General features: G+C 47.5%; 1 protein-coding gene and 1 long non-coding RNA gene across 3 annotated transcripts in view; one reads left to right on the forward strand and one right to left on the reverse strand.

Moving 5' to 3' along the window:
- Positions 1–20,422, reverse strand: part of PRKX (protein kinase cAMP-dependent X-linked catalytic subunit) — a 75,341-nt gene that overhangs the window by 10,905 nt on the left and 44,014 nt on the right. For both annotated transcript variants that reach the window (XM_058714338.1, XM_058714337.1), the window contains exons 3-6: positions 19,889–20,152; positions 11,899–12,018; positions 6,071–6,166; positions 3,530–3,587 (exon numbers count right to left, since the gene is read on the reverse strand). In XM_058714338.1, coding sequence (XP_058570321.1) covers positions 3,530–3,587; positions 6,071–6,166; positions 11,899–12,018; positions 19,889–20,152 — 538 coding nt within the window. The remainder of the gene's footprint in view (positions 1–3,529; positions 3,588–6,070; positions 6,167–11,898; positions 12,019–19,888; positions 20,153–20,422) is intronic.
- LOC131503022 (uncharacterized) lies at positions 6,865–7,266 on the forward strand. Its single transcript, XR_009257291.1, has 2 exons — positions 6,865–6,968; positions 7,074–7,266. It is a non-coding gene; the product is annotated as an uncharacterized LOC131503022 (long non-coding RNA).

Consider the following 20,422-nt stretch of genomic DNA (forward strand, 5'->3'; position numbering starts at 1 on the left):
GGACAACAACACCGCGCAGAATGGAGAGACAGTCAGCCTGGCGAAAGCACACACGTCCATCTACACGCAACCTGCACTAGACCGCTTACTACTCGGGAACATATTTTCATTTTGATGAGGCAGTCTCTGTAGCCTCTTCCAGCCAGTGTCCACATGGCGAAACCCCACCCAGACCGTAAGTCCTAGCTTGGATGTCTGTGTGTGCTTTTTCCAGATTCCCTAGGTCGGAACATCCCAGGAGGCCTGGCGTGGTCACTGAGCTCCTCCCGTCACGTTCTACCAATGGGGCATCTGCATCGTCCTTGAAGTCGTGGCCAAGGACCCTGCTCCTGGCTGCGTGTTTGTGGCATTACCACGGCAGTTGTCCACTCGTAAGAAGAGGCTGCTGCGAGGACACGTCCAGACCGCACTCCTGGACGGAGGGGCTCAGATAAAAGCCCGGAGCACCCATGGCCTAGCTATGTGCCTCTTTCTCTGCAAACCCAAACTGCTCCAGGCGGGCCGGCTCACCTCCCCAGGGGCCAAGGTACCTAGAGAAGCGCAGCAGGCCAGCCTCCTCTACCTCTATTTGGATGCGGCGCATCAGGGACACGAGTGACAAATGCATCCTACATTTTAACCGTCACCAGAGCTGTGTTTGATTGGAAGTCAACACACAGAAGCAGGTCCCGAAGACTTTCTGGGACACACAACACGCCGCCCCTACGTTTTTAGCGAGATGTCCACGTGAAAGAATTATCTTTGCTCCTTACAGGAAACAAACACAAATATCATGTCATTATGAGGCATGCCTGAAACCAACACAATGTTATGTCAATTACACCTCACATGGGAGGAGCCTCCTTGAAAACACAAACACAGGCAATATTCCGCCCTCCCCCCGCCTCCAAAATGCATGTGACAGACCAAAGTGATGACATGAAATTATAGGAACTGAAAGGAACAGAGAAAATCCAATTTGTCTCTGTGGGTTTGGGGGTCTTTAGTTGGGTGGGGGAAATCTTCCCCAAATCCCATAATCCTGGGCTAATCCTGACAGGAACATATGACAAATCCCAATAGAGCTGAATTCTACAAAATAACTGGTAAGTCTTCAAACTCTCAAGATCCTCAGAAACACAGAAAGCCTGAGAAGGCGCCACGGTCAAGAAAAACCAAAGGAGGGGTGCCCGGGTGGCTCAGTCGGTTGGGCAACTGACTTCAGCTCCCATCACGATCTCACGGTTCGTGGGTTTGAGCCCCGCGTTGGGCTCTGGCCTGACAGTTCGGAGCCTGGAGCCCGTTTCGGATTCTGTGTCTCCCTCTCTCTCTGCCCCTCCCCCACCAACGCTCTGTTTCTCTCTCTCAAAAATAAATAAACATTAAAAAAAAAAAAAAAAAAGACAGAAAAAAACCAAAGGAGACACGATGACGAAATGCACTATGGGGCACCGATGTGATTCCTGAACACAAAGAAGACATTGGGGGAAACTGAACAACATCGAACAGAGTTGGACTTTAGCCAGTCATGTCAGACATGGCACGCTGGAGTAGGATGTTCGGAATGAGGGAAACTGGGTGTGAGTATTCGGGAGCTCTCTGTACTATCTTTTTAGTTTTTCTCCACATCTAAAACTCTTCTGAAAAAGCAACATTTATTTTTAAAACATCAGGTTGAGGAACAGTAGGGAGAGCTTCTGATCCTGGAGGGTTCCCCTCACTACTACTCCGTGGCTGTGGCATCCGACTACCACGTGCAGTGGCCGGGTTCGTGGTTGTTCAAGTTAGAGTCCTAGGCACTAGCCTCTTATGGATAACACCCCTCACAAGCCCATCACACCATTTCTAATCGGGCAACGTAAAGGAATCACAGGGCAAGCAATTCTAGCAAGGCATGGTCTTGGAGCTTAGCTGTGAATCCATCGGACAATTTTCATACGACTTGTCATAAAACGGCAGTAAGATAGAACGGAGAACTAATCTGTTTCGTGGATGTGTTCCCTGCACCAGTAACATCCCACAAATTAACATTGAAGACCCTCCTTTGAGACGTGGACATAGGAGCCAGTGTCCGTGAATGATGTGAAGGACAAATGAGACCACTGTTATGGGTTGAATTGTGCCCTACACAAAAGGGATACATCGAAGTCCTAGCCCTGGTACCTGTCAGTGTAAGTGTGTGGAAATAGGGTCTTTGCAGATGTAAACAAGTGAAGACGAGGTCGTCAGGGTGGTCCTAAATCCAGTGACAGGTGTCCTTATAAGAGACAGAACAGGAGAGACACAGACACAGAGGAAAAGCCAAGTGAAGGCAGAGGCAGAGATGGGAGGGGCGTGGCCAGAAGCCCAGGGACGCCTGGAGCCCCAGAAGCTGGATGAGGCAGGAAGGACCCTTCCTTGGAGCCTCAGGAGGGCGCCCAGCCCTGCTCTGCCCGGATCTGAGTGGTCCTGCCCCGCCTGGATCTCAAACTTCTGGTCCTTTGTTGCAGCAGGCACAGTGACACAAATACACCCACATACACAGAGCGTCCCGAGAGCTCGCTGGAGACCAAGCCTCACACACGGGTCTGTGTCCTCCAAGATTAGAGCAGACAAGGCCAACGCACTGGCCCAAGTTTAAGCTCTTCCATGGACGTCCAGAACTAGAAATAGCTAAGAAGATGTTCACGGACTCTCTTAGGCACGGAGATCCCATAACACAACCACAACATGCATAGAAGATACCATACCCTTTATGCAACAATCCCTTAAATATATTGCCCTCCACATGAAAAGTGTGTGGAAATCATACACGATGTCCGCCTCAAATGATTAATTCGCACGCAAATGTGCAAACCCATGTTTATCTCGCCATTCACAACAGCCCAAAGGTGCAAACAACCCAAATGTCCATCAACAGGCGAATAGGGAAACACAACAGGGTCCATCCATGATCAGGGTATGACTCAGTCATAAAACGGAATAAAGCACCTGCTACCCCACGGATGGGCCCTGAGAACATGATGCTCAGGGAGAGAAGCCAGACACAAAAGGTCACTGATGGTGTGATTCATTTACAGGAAAGCCCAGAATGGGGGAATCCACAGAGACAAAAGTAGATTAGTGGTTACTCAGGGCAGGAGGGACAGAAGGATAGCGTAACGACAGCAGAAGGGTATGGGGTTTCTTTCTGAGATGAAGGAAATTTCTTTAACATTGACTGTGGTGACGGCTACATAACGCTGTAGAAGTATTAAAAGCTACGGAACTGTCCACTTTCAATCGGTTGGTCATACATTCTGTGACTTGTAGGTCAGTAACGCTATTCGAAAAGCAGAAACAAACCAGCAAAATACCGAGAGCTGCGAGATCACGGTTGAGTCATTTCCTCGTTGGGAGAGAAATGGGATGGGGTGTAGACCCAGTCGGACGGGGCACACCCAGACACCCAGATTTGAAATCTGCCCAATCGTCAAACACCAATACCGTGCCTTTGTTTCCATACATAGGGATGTGTGGTGAGAAGTGACAGGGGCAAAGAGTGGTGATACGTACGGAAACAAACACTGACCTTCATGTTTCCGAGCCGTCTCGTTCTGTCAACGACCAGCAGTTTCTTAATGAGGTCCCTATTGGGGGGAAAGAGACAGAAAGTATACACATCTTGATATGGAACCGGGCAAGCACAGGATGGCCACAGCCACACGGTCGGCATTTGGAGAGAGGATCAACTTTCCTTTGGCCTCAACCTTTTCTAGCCCTTGTTTCTTAACCGATTATCAGTTTCTAAGTAACGTATGCAAAGCTGGGTGGGCTACACAGAGATCACAGGGCTGAGGAAATGTGGATGAAATCATTGTGTAGGCTGCTGGTGAGAATGCAAACTGGTGCAGCCGCTCTGGAAAGCACAATGGAGGTTCCTCAAAAAACTAAAAATAGAACGACCCTACGACCCAGCAATTGCACTACTAGGCATTTATCCAAGGGATACAGGCGTGCTGTTTTAAAGGGACACATGCCCCCAATGTTTATAGCAGCACTATCGACAATAGCCAGAGTATGGAAAAAGCCCAAATGTCCATCGATGGATGAATGGATAAAGAAGATGTGGGGGGCGCCTGGGTGGCTCAGTCGGTTGAGCGTCCGACTTCGGCTCAGGTTGTGATCTCACCGCTCGTGAGTTCGAGCCCCGCGTCGGGCTCTGTGCTGACAGCTTGGAGCCTGAAGCCTGCTTCGGATTCGGTACCTCCCTTTCTCTCTGCCCCAACCCACTCGCATTCTGTCTCTGTCTCTCTCAAAAATAAATAAACATTAAAAAAATTAAAAAAAAAGATGTGTATACGTATACACACACACACACACACACACACTCTGGAGTATTATTCGGCAATCAAAAAGAATGAAATCTTGCCATTTGCCACCACGTGGATGGAACTGGAGGGAATTATGCTAAGCAAAATTAGTCAGAGAAAGACAAGTATCATAAGATTTCATTTACATGTGGAATTTGAGAAACTCAAGAGATGAACATGGGGAAGGGAAGGAAAATTAAGATAAAAAGAGAGAGGGAGGCAAACCATAAGAGACTCTTAAATACAGAGAACAAACTGAGGGCTGCTGGAGGGGAGGTAGGTGGGGGATGGGCTAAATGGATGATGGGCCTTAAGGAGGACACTTACTGGGGCGAGCACTGAGTGTCGTTAAGTGATGAATCGCTAAATTCTATTCCTGAAATCACTATTACGCTATGTTAACTAGCTTGGATTTAAATTATGAAAAAAAATAAAGAAAACATTAAAAACATTAAAAAAAATCGTTGTGCAGAAAATGAGCCTTTTAATATAACATGCAAAACAACAGATATCGAAACCCCCCAGGCCAATCGAAAGACCCACAGCCCAGATTCAAAAACTCCATGACGCAGCTTTCAGTCACTAAGCTTTCCTGATGTGCCTTATGTCCCCGGCTCAGGAGCACATAGCCAGACTCACACCGTGCCACGGGCTCTGTGACCAGCTGGGAAGGCTGAGACCCCAAGACCTGTGGTGATCTATGTAATGGTCCAGGGTCCCAGGGTCCCTGGTTGCACCATGGGACGGAAATTCTATACAATATTTTTCATTTCTTTCGGGAGAAAAGAAACCTTTTTGCGTGCTATATCTGTCTTGGCATCTCAGTGTCTTAGTATTCATGGCACAGGGTGTCCCCCTTCTGGATGGTTATTTTTAAATGGAACCTCCTCTTCTTGCTAGTCTTTTAAAGCCTGCCTGGAGGGGCGCCTGGGAGGCTCAGTTGATTGAGCGTCCGACTTCGGCTCAGGTCACGATCTCACGGTTCATGGGTTCGAGCCCCATGTCGGGCTCTGTGCTGACAGCTCGGAGCCTGGAACCTCCTTCGGATTCCGTGTCTCTCCCTCTCTCTGCCCCTCCCCTGCTCACGCTCTGTCTGTCTCTGTCTCTCAAAAATAAATAAACGTGAAAAATAAATTTAAAAAGAAACCATTCTTGTGTTTTTAAAAACTTAGTTTTCCGCACCCCCCTGCCACAAATTTCATGAAATGCATTCCCAAAGTTACTAACGCTGAACCCACAGAAAAGTTCTTGCAGCAGATGTTCATCAGTCTAAATTTCAGCGTGAAAAAAAGAATTTAGGAAGGAAAATAATTGAAGCAGGAGAAAAAAAGAAACGTTGCTAAAGCCAGCCATGTTTCTGCCAACCGTAAAACTAGCTAAAGGAGGAGGCGGGGGGGGGGTGGGAAGGGAGGGGGTGCGGACAGGGAGGGGGGGACCCTTCTCGTCAAATACCCGAAGGGCTCTCTTAGTAAATGCAATTAACAAATGCCTTCACTGGCTACTTGTAAATGTCATTTCTTTCAAAAGGCATAAAATCCGGCCAAGAGTCGTGAAAAGGGGAAGCATCATTATACGAAAATAATGAGAACGTTTTCCCTTCCAGGGGAAAAGAGAATGACCCAAAGAGTTCTGTCACGACACATTCATAATGCAAGATGCTATCCTGCTGGGCAGATGCCGTGTCTGGGAAATCTGATGTCCTTTCTAAATCAACACGCCCCCACCACCCCCACCATGAGGAGGGAAAACGGTTTACTTACTTTACACTGAAATCCAAATGTCTGGGGAAATCTATTTTGCCCGCGAGAATTTTTTGATAAATGCCAAATGGGTTGTCATCAAAAAATGGAGGAAACCTGTAAGAAAAATAAACATCTATTTTTAGCGGAGAGCAAGCATGGAAAAAATCCTGCTTCCTAACGATTTCCACTCAACACATATGCAGGGCACAATTTGTTGCACATGGACTCCTTTCTTGCACGCTGGGGACACCGGAATCTTGGGACACACGGAGCATGGCTGGTTCCAGGAGGAAAAGAATGCAGCTGAGGAATGGCCAGCGTAGACAAGGCAATGACCATTAGAGCACGTGATCGCCTGTGGGGGTCGGTCTCTGGCATTAAAAATGTCACCCCATCACGGGGTGCCTGGGTGGCTCAGTTGGTTGAGCGTCTGTCTGACTGCGGCTCAGGTCACAAGCTCATGGTTCGTGGGTTCGAGCCCCACGTCGGGCTCTGTGCTGAAAGCTCGGAGCCTGGAGCCTGGTTCGGATTCTGTGTCTCCCTCTCTCTCTGGCCCTCCCCTGCTCACACTCTATCTCTCTGTCTCTCTCTCAAAAATAAACATAAAAAACCTTCTTTAATTTATAAAAAAAGAAAGCAACATATGTATCTTCTCTAATATCTTGAAATAGAAAAAAAATCTGAAACAAGTAAGAAATATAGTTAAAACCGCAAGGAGGAAAAAAAATCCAAGAAAATCCAGAAGTTAATCAAGAAATAAATCCCAGATCCCTACCTACATGCCCCGAGGCACAGGCTGTACTTTGGATATGGGCTCATAGTTCCTTCCCAAGGCTAAGACAAGACCCTCAACTCAAAAGTATAACCGTTAATTGAATTCTTTAGAAGTGGAACTTCTAATTAAGTCAAACAAGCAGTGGAAATAACTTATAAAACACAACTTGCAAATGGTATCCTGATGGAAGATGGCAACTTTCAATACTCGAAATTAATTTCTGACATTAAAAAAAAAAAACAACAGAGAGGTGCCTGGGTGGCTCAGTTGGTTGAGCGTCCAACTTTGGCTCAAGTCATGATCTCGCGGTTCGTGGGTTCGAGCCCCGCGTCAGGCCCTGTGCTGACAGCTCAGAGCCTGGAGCCTGATTCTGATTCTGTGTCTCCCTCTCTCTATCCCTCCCTCACTCATGGTTTCTCTGTCTCTGTCTCTGTCTCTCTCTCTCTCTCTCTGTCAAAAATAAACATTTAAAAAAATAAACAAAAAATTGAAAAAAATAAAAACAAATGACAGAAAACAAAAGGGTACAGTTGTTTTTATTTTTTTCCATTTTTTTCACCTTCTTACCCTGCCAATCTGTGAATAGGAGCTTATTTGGAGACTCTTTGAAAATGTGGGTAAGTGAAGGATCTGAGATGAGCCGATCCTGGTTGAGGATGGCCCTGAATCCAATGGCAGATGTCCTTGTAAGAGACAAAAGAGACACACAGACACAGAGGAGAAGCCGCGTGAAGGGGGAGGCAGAGACGGGAGGGACACGGCCACGAGCCCAGGGACGCCTGGAGCTCCAGAAGCTGGAAGAGGCAGGAAGGACCGTCCCCTGGAGCCTGCTGGATCTCAGCAGCCCTGCCCATGCCTGGATCTCAACCTTCGGGTCTCCAGAACGGAAAAACGATAAATTCCTATCCCAAGCCACCATGGTTTTAGCCATCTGTCTTGCCAGCTACTGATACACAGAATAGACCCATTACCTCTGCACGTATATTACAGAGAAGTGGAAAATGGAAAAAACAAAGAACAGAACAGAACGTACAAAAAAAGGAAATTAATGGGCACGTTGAGGGAGAGGAGGCAGGTGAGAAGGAGACGTGGAAAACGCTGCATAAAGGTGAACGTGTGGCCGTGGGTGATGCAGGCATGAAATCGCGTTTTTTTCTGAAGTGACGTTCCAGATCCATAAACAGAGACTCAGCGTCGTGCAGACAAGCACCGTGTCTCGGAGCGGCCGGTGATTAGGGTTTCGTGACTCCAACTCCTCCGACCACCGTTGCTTCCAGAGTTACGAGCTGCCTCGTAATGAGAACCCGGCCAGACCAGGCTCGGGAGGAAAGGTCTATACGCACGCAGATTCTCAGCCGGTCCTCACCATCCGACTACGCCTATCAAGTTAACAGCTCCCGAGTCAACCTTCCCTCATCTGCCAGATGCTTTGTGTAACCAGGGTTGGGAGAGTCGTCGTCGTCCGTTCTTGGGTGGCGAGCCCATCTGAGGACACCAGGCCGTATGATTTCATCGGGGAAACGCGCTCGTCCGACACCAGGAGAAAATGTGTCATACGTACCTAACGACCGTTACGGACGGCGTGAAACAAAGTGTTCTCAGGAAGCAGGCATTACAGGACCGCGTCACCAGGAAGCTATGTCAGCAGGAGTTTAACAAGCGGAAAAAGAAGATCATCGCTGCATGATGCCTTTTCCAGATCTGACCCAGCCACCTACACCTTCCAGTAGAATGGATCGTCCAGAAAGAGGCACTACATCGTGCCAACGTCACGTTCCCCATCACCCTCTTAGAAAACCACACGGGGGGCGAGCCTGGGGGACATGGGTTCGAGGGAAGAGTTTGTCAAGAAGAAAGAACTTTTCTGCAGAGAAAACAGAAAGGGCAGGTGCGACCCGTTCACCATTCTTTTCGCTGCTTTTCCTCAAAGACCTGGGACTTGCGTAGAAAACGTAAAACGTGCATCCTGTAGAAAAAGGGGCAAAGACAACGAGCTGGGCTGTGCGAGGGGGTGAGGGGCCAAGTGTAGGGTAAGAAAGAGTCTGAGGGGCACTCGGTGAAGCCGGCTGGCCACGATTCTCAATATGGGGTCCCAGGGAACCCTAGGGTTCCTGAAGCGTCTTTGAGGAGTTTTGCGATGGCCTTTTTTTTTCTGACGGCAGAGCTGAATGCGGATACATTTTTGTTTTTGTTTTCCCCATCCAACTCCAGCAATGGTGGCCTCGTTGGTGTGTGTGGGGGACAACTCCAGCTCCTGCCAGGGAAATGTCCCCTGGCCAACACAGGGAGCAGCTGGAGGGGGCAAGGAGGAAATTCAGAACAGGTCCAGGTGAGGGCAGAGTCTTGTACAACTGCAGGAGCCAAAGAATGCCCAGGAGGGATCAGCCAGGCTTGTGGCATAGACAGTCATCACTGTCAAGAAATCCCTCCAGGGGCGCTTGGGGGGCTCAGTGGCTTCAGCGTCCGACTTCGGCTCAGGTCATGATCTCGCGGTCCGTGAGTTCGAGCCCCGCGTCAGGCTCTGGGCTGATGGCTCGGAGCCTGGAGCCTGTTTCCGATTCTGTGTCTCCCTCTCTCTCTGCCCCTCCCATGCTCATGCTCTGTCTCTCAAAATTAAATAAGCAAAATAAATAAATAAATAAATAAATAAATAAATAAATATTTAAAAAAAAAAGAAAAGAAAAGTAAAAGAAATCCCTCCAGAAAACCCAGACTCACTCCAACTGGAGATGTGTAAAACAGAAATACGTTAGTGTAAACGCATAGGTACGTGCACTATTTTCTATTCTACTCCTAATATTATATTAGAAATATATTAGAAATCGATGATATTCCATTAAAAAGAGAAACATTCTATTTTCTAATATTCTAATACAGTGTTTTCTAATATTTGAATGGATTATATATATCCTAATAGTATTTTAATCATCCCAATAATTATTTACATAATTATCCTAATATAGTCATTCGAATATGCCCTATTATAATCTAATTTTATTTAATTCTATTTAATTCCAATAGTTTCCTTATAGTCTAACAATATGTTCCAAAACTGTACTTACTAACAATATTTCCCATTATTATATTCTGTAAGTAGAATGTATCCTAACAGAACATACCTAGTAATACAAAGAAAACCTTGCTCGTAACCTCATCTATTAAAGCCCTGGACACCAAGGTTCATTTATCGTTAAGCAATGGTGACCTCTAGCGGTCAATAATATGAAGGAAGGGATATATGCTGCAGGCCATCTGAGGGGAATCTGATGAATTTGGACGTATAAATATTCACAACCGTTTTATCTTCTTGATGGATGAACCCTGTATGTGATTCATATTAACCTTCTGGTCTGCCTGGCATTTCACGGGCTGGGTGTCTATTAAGAAATTTGTTGGGGCGCCTGGGTGGCGCAGTCGGTTAAGCGTCCGACTTCAGCCAGGTCACGATCTCGCGGTCCGTGAGTTCGAGCCCCGCGTCAGGCTTTGGGCTGATGGCTCGGAGCCTGGAGCCTGTTTCCGATTCTGTGTCTCCCTCTCTCTCTGTCCCTCCCCCGTTCATGCTCTGTCTCTCTCTGTCCCAAAATAAATAAAAAAAAAAAAACAAACAAACAAAAAAAAACGTTGAAAAAAAAAAAAAGAAATTTGTTTCTGTGTGATTTGCTAGAGACATCTGAGCGAAGAGTTAATGGAAAATACAGAAGACCAGATAGATGACAGATAGGTGATGGGTAATGGATGGATGGATGGATGGATGGATGGATGGGTGGATGGATGGACGGAGAGATGGGAGAGAAAGATGGATAGATAGATACATACACAGATGATAGGTAAACAGACAGATGGACAGAAAGATCGGATAGATACATAGACAGGTAGGTAGGTAGATAGATAGGCAGAAAGACAGATAGGTAGGCAGATAGACACGTTGATAGATGATAGATACAGAGATAGATAAATATAGATGGAGAGCTGGATAGATGGATGGATGGATAGACAGACAGACAGGTATATAGAGACAAATGGATTAGATACACAAACAGATAGGATAGATACACAGAATGCATAGACAGACTGGTAGAGAGGTGATCATAGACGACAGACACATGATAGTTAAAACATGATAAATATATAGGTAAACAGTTGCTAAATACTGAGATAATCAATAGACACACAAAGAAATTCAGGCTTTCACAGATTCCACGCTGGCCACACCCTCCGTGCAGAAATACACCCGTTTCCATCATTTTTTTTCAAACCGAAGGGGAAGGTTTCCAGGCAAAAATCTCTGGTCTTGCCCTACAGGGATATCAGGTGTGGAATGGGGTCCAGGTTTGGCCGAGTGTCTGCTGACCTCCCCAGCAGGAAACAAGGAAGCTAAAGACAGAGGACAAAGGACAGGGAGCGAGGCCCGCACATCCAGGAGCCCCCCGCCAGTCTCCTGGCACCTGACACACCAGACGCCCGTCGTCCGCACCATCAGAGAAGAGCTCTTCCTCCATGGGACCAGGAGGAGTCCCCACGTCCACACTTGCTAAGCATGGGATGCTTGCTTTATGCTTCTGGTAAAAGAGCATCCTAAGCCAGACTGGAGTTTTTCACCATGACGATGCCTTGATAACATGTGAAACACCTCTGGCATCCGGACGACGGGACAGGGTGACTTTGCAAACCTCACGCAAAGCGACCATGGGCACGCTCTCTGCTTACTGGCTCGCTGCTCCTTCATAACGTCCTGAACTCCATGCGGATTTATTTACTTTCATCCGAAACGTGCTGTAATTGCTTAGCTCTGTCCACTGCTCCAAAAGGGTCCAAGCGGAAGATTGAATATTATATTCACGGGAGGCAGGAACACTTAGACACAGGGTAGAGGTCCCAACGGCCGGTGCTTGTGGTGGGCGCTTTTGCTCTTACGAAAGCGCACTTACCTGTGGGTCCCCGTGGTCATGGTGGCACCGACTGGGAAACTGGCACAGGTATTTGCCAGCGGAAAGCACGGTTCTAGAAGCAGGAAAGGGAGGTACCCCGTCAGCAAGTGGACTTCCTTTTTCTCCATGGGAGCCCTACTCACCCCGAATGCATCTCAAATATCAGGATGCCAAGCGCCCACCAGTCCACAGCTCTCCCGTGGCCCTTGCTCTGGATGACTTCGGGGGCCAGGTACTCGGGCGTGCCACAGAGCGTCCACGTCCTGGGGACAGAGAACAGCACGCACAGAAGAGTTAGCTAGGGTCGGTGAATGCGTGCGCCTCAGGAGGACCTCGCGTGACAATGGCTTCGGCCATCACAGCCATGTCCCTCCCCATCCCGCAGACACACCGCGCTGGACAGAGATACTGGCATTGTGGACCAGGATTGGTTCCCTTACCAACACTCATCTATCCCAATACAAGCAAAAATACATGCTCGGTTTGACCACCACCCGCCGTTGGCTGTCGCTTCACCATTATTACTCGAAACGCAAAAAAGCCACAGTACTGGTTTTCCTAGGAAATGATACAGAAAACAAATGCAAGAATTCGTTCATAACCTCCTGTCTTGGGGGTCCCATCAAGAGCCCCCAGCAACAAAGTACTTCTGTCCTCGGGGAGGAAGTGCTGTGAACTTTCCACCTGTTCCCAAAAAGATCTGACACGTTTTCAAGGTGTCTGTGGGTTCAAGGTCATTTTAGTCTCCCCAGTGGCTTCTAGAAATCCTGAGGTTAAGGGACCCTGGGATATTTGGGGTTGAAATGGAGCAAGGGGGGGGGGGGGGGCTTTGGGAAGGATTTTCTCCACAGAGGAGGTGAGACTTGCCAAAAATGTAGCTTCTAGCCCCGCGCAGAGGACCGTGGGCTGAAAGTGAGGGAACCGCAGAATGTCATCATCCGAGGCCCCCCGGTCACGGTGCTTTGTTACGGCAGCCGTGGGAAAGGCACGCACTCCCCAAGCCAGCCACTCACACGCAGAACCTTCCTTCTGAAGCACGTGCGGGCTGGACCCGCACGTTCTACGGGACACGGTGTGTCGTCTATGGGAACATAAGCCAACTGATGGCAGGGAACAGAAAACCTCTGAAAACCCAAGTTTGGAGGTCCAGAAGATGGTCATACTGACTCCCACGTGGTCTCGCTGGATGGCTGACAACCCCTCGCCCACTAAGACTCTGACACGTGAGACCCTGAGCCCATCTCCAGAACACCTCTGCCCACCTTGCCAACTTACGGGCTCCCAAAGCTGCCTGAAGCCAGCTGGCAATCGGGCTCTGAGCTCCTAAATGCACAGGTGGCCGCATTATATATACATTAGGTACAGCGTCTCCACTTCCATTTGGAAAGGGGAGTATCTTCCTGGCTCTGTCCTAGCGTAAGGGGCACAGAGGGAATTTCTAAGTGGCCTGGGGTAGGCGGACACCTCTCTAGAGGAAGAGCCTCCGGCTAAAGCGTCTAGTGCTTCTTGGCTGCACAGAGAGGCGTAAATTGCAACAGAGAGCTTCGGACCTCAGTAAGTAGGTAAAGACAGACAGACAGCCCTGGATGTTATGCAGACACCACCGGTGCAGGCTGTGAATTGTCTATGCACCTGGTCTCATGTCTCTCAGCTCACTCGGCTCTTGGAGAGAAGGCAAGGGGACACCCGAGGTTCTCCATTTGCGCACGGCTATCACTTCCACTGCCGTGGGCGCGTTAACGGAAGAAAAACACGACTCTGCAAAGCGCACCTCGAATCGCTCGTCATGGCGCCTGTACGGAGGTGAACGGTCTTCCCCCAAAAGTCCTAAACCCCAGAGCCCGTGAATGTGATCTTATTTGGAAATAGGATCTTGCTGATGGAATCAAGTTAAGACGAGGTCATATTGGATGAAGACAGACCAACTCAGTAACTGGTGTCCTTATAAGGAGGGGGACAGACAGAGACATCTCTTTCTACCGTGTGAGGACACGGTGAGGAGGCAGCCATCAATCCTATCATACTAGGATCTCACTCTCCTGACCTCGTTTAACCTCAAGTACCTCCTAAAAGCAGTATATCCAAACGCAGTCACTTCGGGGGGTTAAAGTTTCAATATATGAATTTTGGAGAGACACAATTCAGTCCACAGTAATGGTGGTGATGGAGATGGTTATGATGGTGATGACAGTGATGATGATGGTGATGATATTGATGATGATGATGATGGTGATGATGACTGTCATAGTGATGATGGTCATGGTGGTGATGGTCATGGCAGTGATGGTCGTGGTGGTGATCTCGGCGATCATGGTGATCATAGTGATGATGATGGTCATGGTGATGATGATGGTCAAGGTGATGATGACGGTCATAGTGATGATGGTCAAGGTGATGATGATGATGGTCAGTGATGATGGTCAAGGTGATGATGACGGTCACAGTGATGATGGTCAAGGTGATGATGGTCAAGGTGATGATGATGGTCAAGGTGATGATGATGATGGTCACAGTGATGATGGTCAAGGTGATGATGATGATGGTCACAGTGATGATGGTCAAGGTGATGACGATGGTCAAGGTGATGATGACGGTCATAGTGATGATGGTCAAGGTGATAATGATGATGGTCACAGTGATGATGGTCAAGGTGATGATGACGGTCATGGTGATGATGACAGTCATAGTGATGATGGTCATGGTAGTGATCTCGGCAATCATGGTGGTCATGATGGTCAAGGTGGTGACGATGGTCACAGTGATGATGGTCAAGGTGATGATGATGGTGGTCATAGTGATGGTGGTCATGGTGGTGATGGTGATGGTGGTGATCTTGGTGATCATGGTGGTCATGATGGTCAAGGTGATGATGATAATGGTGGTGATGGTGATGAAGGTGATGACAATGGATGGTCATAGTGATAATGATGGTGATACTGATGGCAGGGATGATAAAGTCAGAAGCAACATATGTATGCTCAGTGCTTACTATGTGCCTGGAACTGTCCTAAGTATATACTTTCCAATTAGCAGATCCATCCATTCTTACCAACAATCCTAAGGAGTAGGAATAATTTTCACTTCACCGATGAGCAAAGCAATGGATGGCAAATATCCTCAGGGCATTGGGGTGCCTGGGAGGTTCAGTCGGTTGAGCGTGGGACTTCGGCTCAGGTCATGATCTCACAGCTCATGGGTTCAAGCCCTGCATCGGGCTCTGTGCTGACAGCTCGGAGCCTGAAGCCTGCTTCGGATTCTGTGTCTCCCTCTCCCTCTGCCTCTCACCTGCGCGTTCTCTCTCTCTCTCTCTCTCTCTCTCAAAAATAAACAAACATCAAAAAAAAATGTGATAAAGTATTGATGTTATTTTTTTAAATCACTCTCCATTAGAGATAGCATGGTGAGTAATTACTTTAAAATAATGTACCAAACAGTGGCGCCTGGGTGGCTCAGTCAGTTGAGCGTCTGACTCTTGGTTTTGGCTCAGATCAGGATCTCACAGTTCATGAGATCAAGCCCCAAGTCAAGCTCTGTGCTGACAGAGCAGAGCCTGCTTGGGATTCTCTCTCTCCTTCTCTCTACTCCTCCCCCACTTGCTCTGTCTGTCTCAAAATAAATAAACTTGGGGCGCCTGGGTGGCGCAGTCGGTTAAGCGTCCGACTTCAGCCAGGTCACGATCTTGCGGTCTGTGAGTTCGAGCCCCGCGTCAGGCTCTGTGCTGATGGCTCAGAGCCTGGAGCCTGTTTCTGATTCTGTGTCTCCCTCTCTCTCTGACCCTCCCCCGCTCATGCTCTGTCTCTCTCTGTCCCAAAAATAAATAAAAAACGTTGAAAAAAAAAATTTAAAAAAAAAAAAATAAATAAATAAATAAATAAACTTAAAAAAAAGTTTGAAAAAATAAAAAATAAATAATGTAAGAAACAAAAATGTGGGAGAGTAAAAACTCAAATCAGGTTGAGCACTGGGTGCTGTATGGAAACCAATTTGACAAGAAATTTCATAATAAAAAAAATAAATAGATAAAGCCAAAAAGAAAAAGAAACCCTCAAATCAGGTGGCAAAGGTTTGATGCCCACTGAATCTGGGTGACAGGCATACAGGATTCAAGGTCAACAATTCTCTCCCCTCTGGTGGGTGTTTAAGAATGTTAAGGAACTATTGTTAAAGACTGGGAACAATGTTACTTATTACTAGCAAGATGTCAGGCACAAAAATCCAAAGGATGGCACTCAATGAAACATGTGAATTTTAAAAACTACAGAGGCGCCTGGGTAGCTCAGTCGGTTAGGCATCCGACTTCGGCTCAGGTCGTGATCTCGCGGTTCATGAGTTCGAGCTCCGCATCGGGCTCTGTGCTGACACCTCAGAGCCTGGAGCCTGCTTCAGGCTCAGTGTCTCCCTCTCTCTCTGCCCCTCTCTCACTCACTCTCTCTCTCCATGTCTCTCAAAAATAAACACAAAAAAAATTTTTTAAACTACAACAGAATAACTGAAGTAAATGCGTCAGTATTTTCTTTTGATCACTTCAGAAAATGAAAAATAATTCTAGCGTGCCCCTTCATCTGCTAGGAAGGCTACGTGCAGAATAGAAAGTGTGTGATAAATAGTTTCACGCAACAATAAGAAACACCAGTGTAAAAAGAACTCACTCTAAGAAAATAAGAGTTCTGTAAAATTAAGACACAGGAGGGAAAAAATACACCTGCTATTGAGAACCGAGGGAAAGCTTAAAAAATTAAGTCACTACGAAAGAAGCAGGTGGACTACCGAATTACGTGCTCAACCACACTGCACGCGATGTTATTAAAAAGACAGGAGAAACACACTTTTCCACATTATGTGTTCAAAACCATTCTTGCAGGAGCACCTGGGTGGCTCAGTCGGTTAAGCGTCCGACTTCGGCTCAGGCCGTGATCTCGCGGCTCGTGGGTTCTAGCCCCGCATCGGGCTCTGCGCTGACAGCTCGGAGCCTGGAGCCTGCTTCGGATTCTGTGTCTCCCTCTCTCTCTGGGTCTCTTACACTCACACTCTGTCTCTCTCTCTCTCAAAAATAAATAAAAACATTAAAAAAATTTTAATAAAAAACAAAAAACATTACTGCAGATGAGTCTGTGGTTGGTTCCACGTCTTCTGGGCTGATCCCTGTGGACGTTTCCTTCCACCTTTATGCAAAAATCAGGTCTGTTGTCGATTCCTGAACCAGAAGAGAGGACGTGACTATGTGCCCACGGGCACCACGGGTCCAGAGCTGGCCCAGAAGGGAGAGACTTCACCAAGCAAATCAAGAAGAACAATTAGGAAGAAGGGGCGGTGGGGGTGGGGGAGTGTTTTTGCGGTCTACACAGCCCATGCCTGAAAAATGAAGTTGTTTGTAAAAGCAATAGATCGAGATGGTAATGAGGCCTTCTTTCCCCGAACTCAACGTCTTAAGTAAATTAACTGCGTGACGTTATCTACAACACCCCCGTCATCCATTTAGTCTTAAATGGACACGATGGGTTAACTGCAGAAGAACACCGCTCGCCAAACTTAGAAGCAAGCGAATGCGTGAAACATTTTAAGGCGGGATGGTTGGAATCAGACTTCCAAATAAAAGGACTTAAAGAAAACGAAAAGCAGAGAAGGGGGTGTAAGGACTTTCTACGACGTGATGCCAACGGGGGACGGGCCCCAATATTCTAAACCAGCTACGATGTGTTAATAGGGTCTCCGTTCACAGGGGTATGGAAGACCAGTTTGCTTTTATGGGCCTTATTCTTACAAAGGGTATACGGGAAATTCCACAGGGGATAATCAGACGGAAGTTGACCGCATCACAACGTGCAAAACTGCTTCCGACCAAAATCAACGTTCTCATAAATGCAGACGTTTCCATAACATGAGGAATAGAATTATCACCTTAGCCATCCCCATGTCATCAAGAAATGGAAAAATATGGGGAGATTTTTCTTTTCTTTCTTTCTTTTCTTTTTTTTTTTTTAAGATTTTATTTGTAAGTAATCTCTACACCCAACATGGGGTTCAAACTCACAACCCTGAGATCATGACCTGGAATGACTATGGAATTGAAATTTTAATCCACTTTTAATGAATTTAAACTTAAAACTTGTTTAGGGGCGCCTGGGTGGCGCAGTCAGTTAAGCGTCCGACTTCAGCCAGGTCACAATCTCGCGGTCCGTGAGTTCGAGCCCCGCGTCAGGCTCTGGGCTGATGGCTCGGAGCCTGGAGCCTGTTTCCGATTCTGTGTCTCCCTCTCTCTCTGCCCCTCCCCCATTCATGCTCTGTCTCTCTCTGTCCCAAAAATAAATAAAAAACGTTGAAAAAAAAAAAAAACTTGTTTAATGTTTATTCATTTTTGAGAGACAGAGTGCGAGCCGGGGAGGGGGTAGACAGAGAGGGAGACACAGAATCCAAAGCAGGCTCCAGGCTCTGAGCTGTCAGCACAGAGCCCGACGCGGGGCTCGAACTCACGAACTGCGAGATCATGACCTGAGCCGAAGTCAGACGCCCCTACACTTAAATTTAAAACCCAATACTCACTACAGTTGCTGAGAAAGTTTCCAGTATTTTTGGAAAGCCTGGCCATGTGCGTCTATCTTCCCAACTGTAAATTTTATGGGTTAAAGCACAGAGTAAGTGTTTCTGATGAAAATGTAGTACCCTGAGACGCACCAAAAATTCACGTAAACGCGCCCAACTGTTTGCAGGGGTTATGTGTTGGAATAATCATATTTGAGATGCAGTGGGTTAAGTATGCTATCTAATTAAAATTTTACTTTTTAAAACAAGGCTTCTTGGGGCACCTGGGTGACTCAGTATGTGGGGCTTGTCGGGATCTAAAGGTTTGGTTTTGGATAGAATTTTAGATTCTGAGTCCAAAGAGGCAAGTAAGGCGGAAGGATATAGAGACGGGTGTGGAAAATTTTCTTTCACGCTGTGTAGACACTCCCATCACATCGCACATCGGTTTTGTAGGTTTTTTTGTTTCTTTTGTTTTCAGGTTATTTGGATGAAATATTTTTAAATTTTTTTTTTTTTTTTCAACGTTTTTTATTTATTTTTGGGACAGAGAGAGACAGAGCATGAACGGGGGAGGGGCAGAGAGAGAGGGAGACACAGAATCGGAAACAGGCTCCAGGCTCCGAGCCATCAGCCCAGAGCCTGACGCGGGGCTCGAACTCACGGACCGCGAGATCGTGACCTGGCTGAAGTCGGACGCTTAACCGACTGCGCCACCCAGGCGCCCCATGGATGAAATATTTTTGATGAAATATCTGATGAGGTATTTTTGATGAAATGTGCCATGAATGCGCCGGGCTTAAATGCATGGGATTTACGGTACTGTCTGCCCTGAATTGTATCTATAAAGGCTGAATTACTCCTCACGGAGAGAGAATATGGTCTCTGTGATTCGCGGCACTTAAAGACCCGTGGAAATCAACACAGACGGGCGTTACAAGTGCATTAGCCTCACTTAAGCTAAAGGCTGGACGTTTATACGTTGTATATTCTATAATCGTACACACTAGGTCCGAACATATCCTCAGCTAAATGGAGCACGGCAGATCATGGGGCGAAGTGCACCCAAAAAAAGGCATCGTATGCCCAACTGCGTAAGATTTCACCTTATAGAATTATTGTTTGCTCCTGGAACTCAACTCACCCCCATCCAGCATCTGTGCTCTTACTCTCACGGTCGCTCAAAAATCATAAGCATTCAAGAAAATTTTTTTAAAAAAAAGAAATGGCCGGGGTGGGGGGGAGGGAAGAGAGCTCTGTGCACAGTACACATGCACCTGTATAATTGTGATAAAAAGAATCACTAATTCGACATACACCCCCGCACACCTGTCAAGGGCTAGAATCACAAAGGCAAGACAGGACAGGTGTTGTCCAGGATGCGGAGAAAGGGGAACCCTGGTGCACAGGGGAGTATTATTCAGCCCCGAAAAAGCAGGTCCCGCCATTTGCAACCCCACGGATGGACTTGAGGCCGCTATGCAAGGAAGGGAAGCCCGGCACAGAAGACAAAGAGAGCAGGACGTCACTTACACACTCGCGGCCACGGAGCACACAACGCTGGCCTCGCGGCACCGGGCAAGTGGGCTGAAATGGGTGAAAACGGTCACTTACTTGTCTACCAGTTTCTTGGCGAACCCAAAGTCGGTGAGCTTGATGTGGCCATCCCTGTCCAGCAGTATGTTTTCCGGCTTCAAGTCCCTGTAGACGATCTCCTTTGAGTGCAGGTACTCAATGGCGCAGACGATCTCCGCGGAGTAGAACAGCCCGGTGCTGCTGGAGAAGCGGCCTCGCTTCCGCAGGTAGCTGAAAAGCTCGCCGCCGGGCACAAACTCCATGAGCATGTACAGGAAGCGCTCATCGTGGCACGTCCAGAACCTGCGGGACGGCACATGGGAGTCAGAGCTGCGCCAGGGACACACAGACGTTAGGGCACGGGCGTGAACGGACAGTAAGACGCCATATGGACAGGAGCGCGGGGCGGGCTCAGTCGGTTAAGGATCTAGCTCTTCATTTCGGCTCAACTCACGATCTCACGGTTCATGGGTTTGACCCCTGCATCAGGCTCTGCACTGCAGTAAACAGCCTGTTTCAGATTCTTTCTCTCTCTCTCTCTTGCTCTCTGCCCCTTCCCCACTCTCTCTCTGT

The sequence above is a fragment of the Neofelis nebulosa genome, chromosome X, assembly GCF_028018385.1.
Source record: "Neofelis nebulosa isolate mNeoNeb1 chromosome X, mNeoNeb1.pri, whole genome shotgun sequence".
In the NCBI taxonomy this organism is placed as follows: domain Eukaryota; kingdom Metazoa; phylum Chordata; class Mammalia; order Carnivora; family Felidae; genus Neofelis; species Neofelis nebulosa.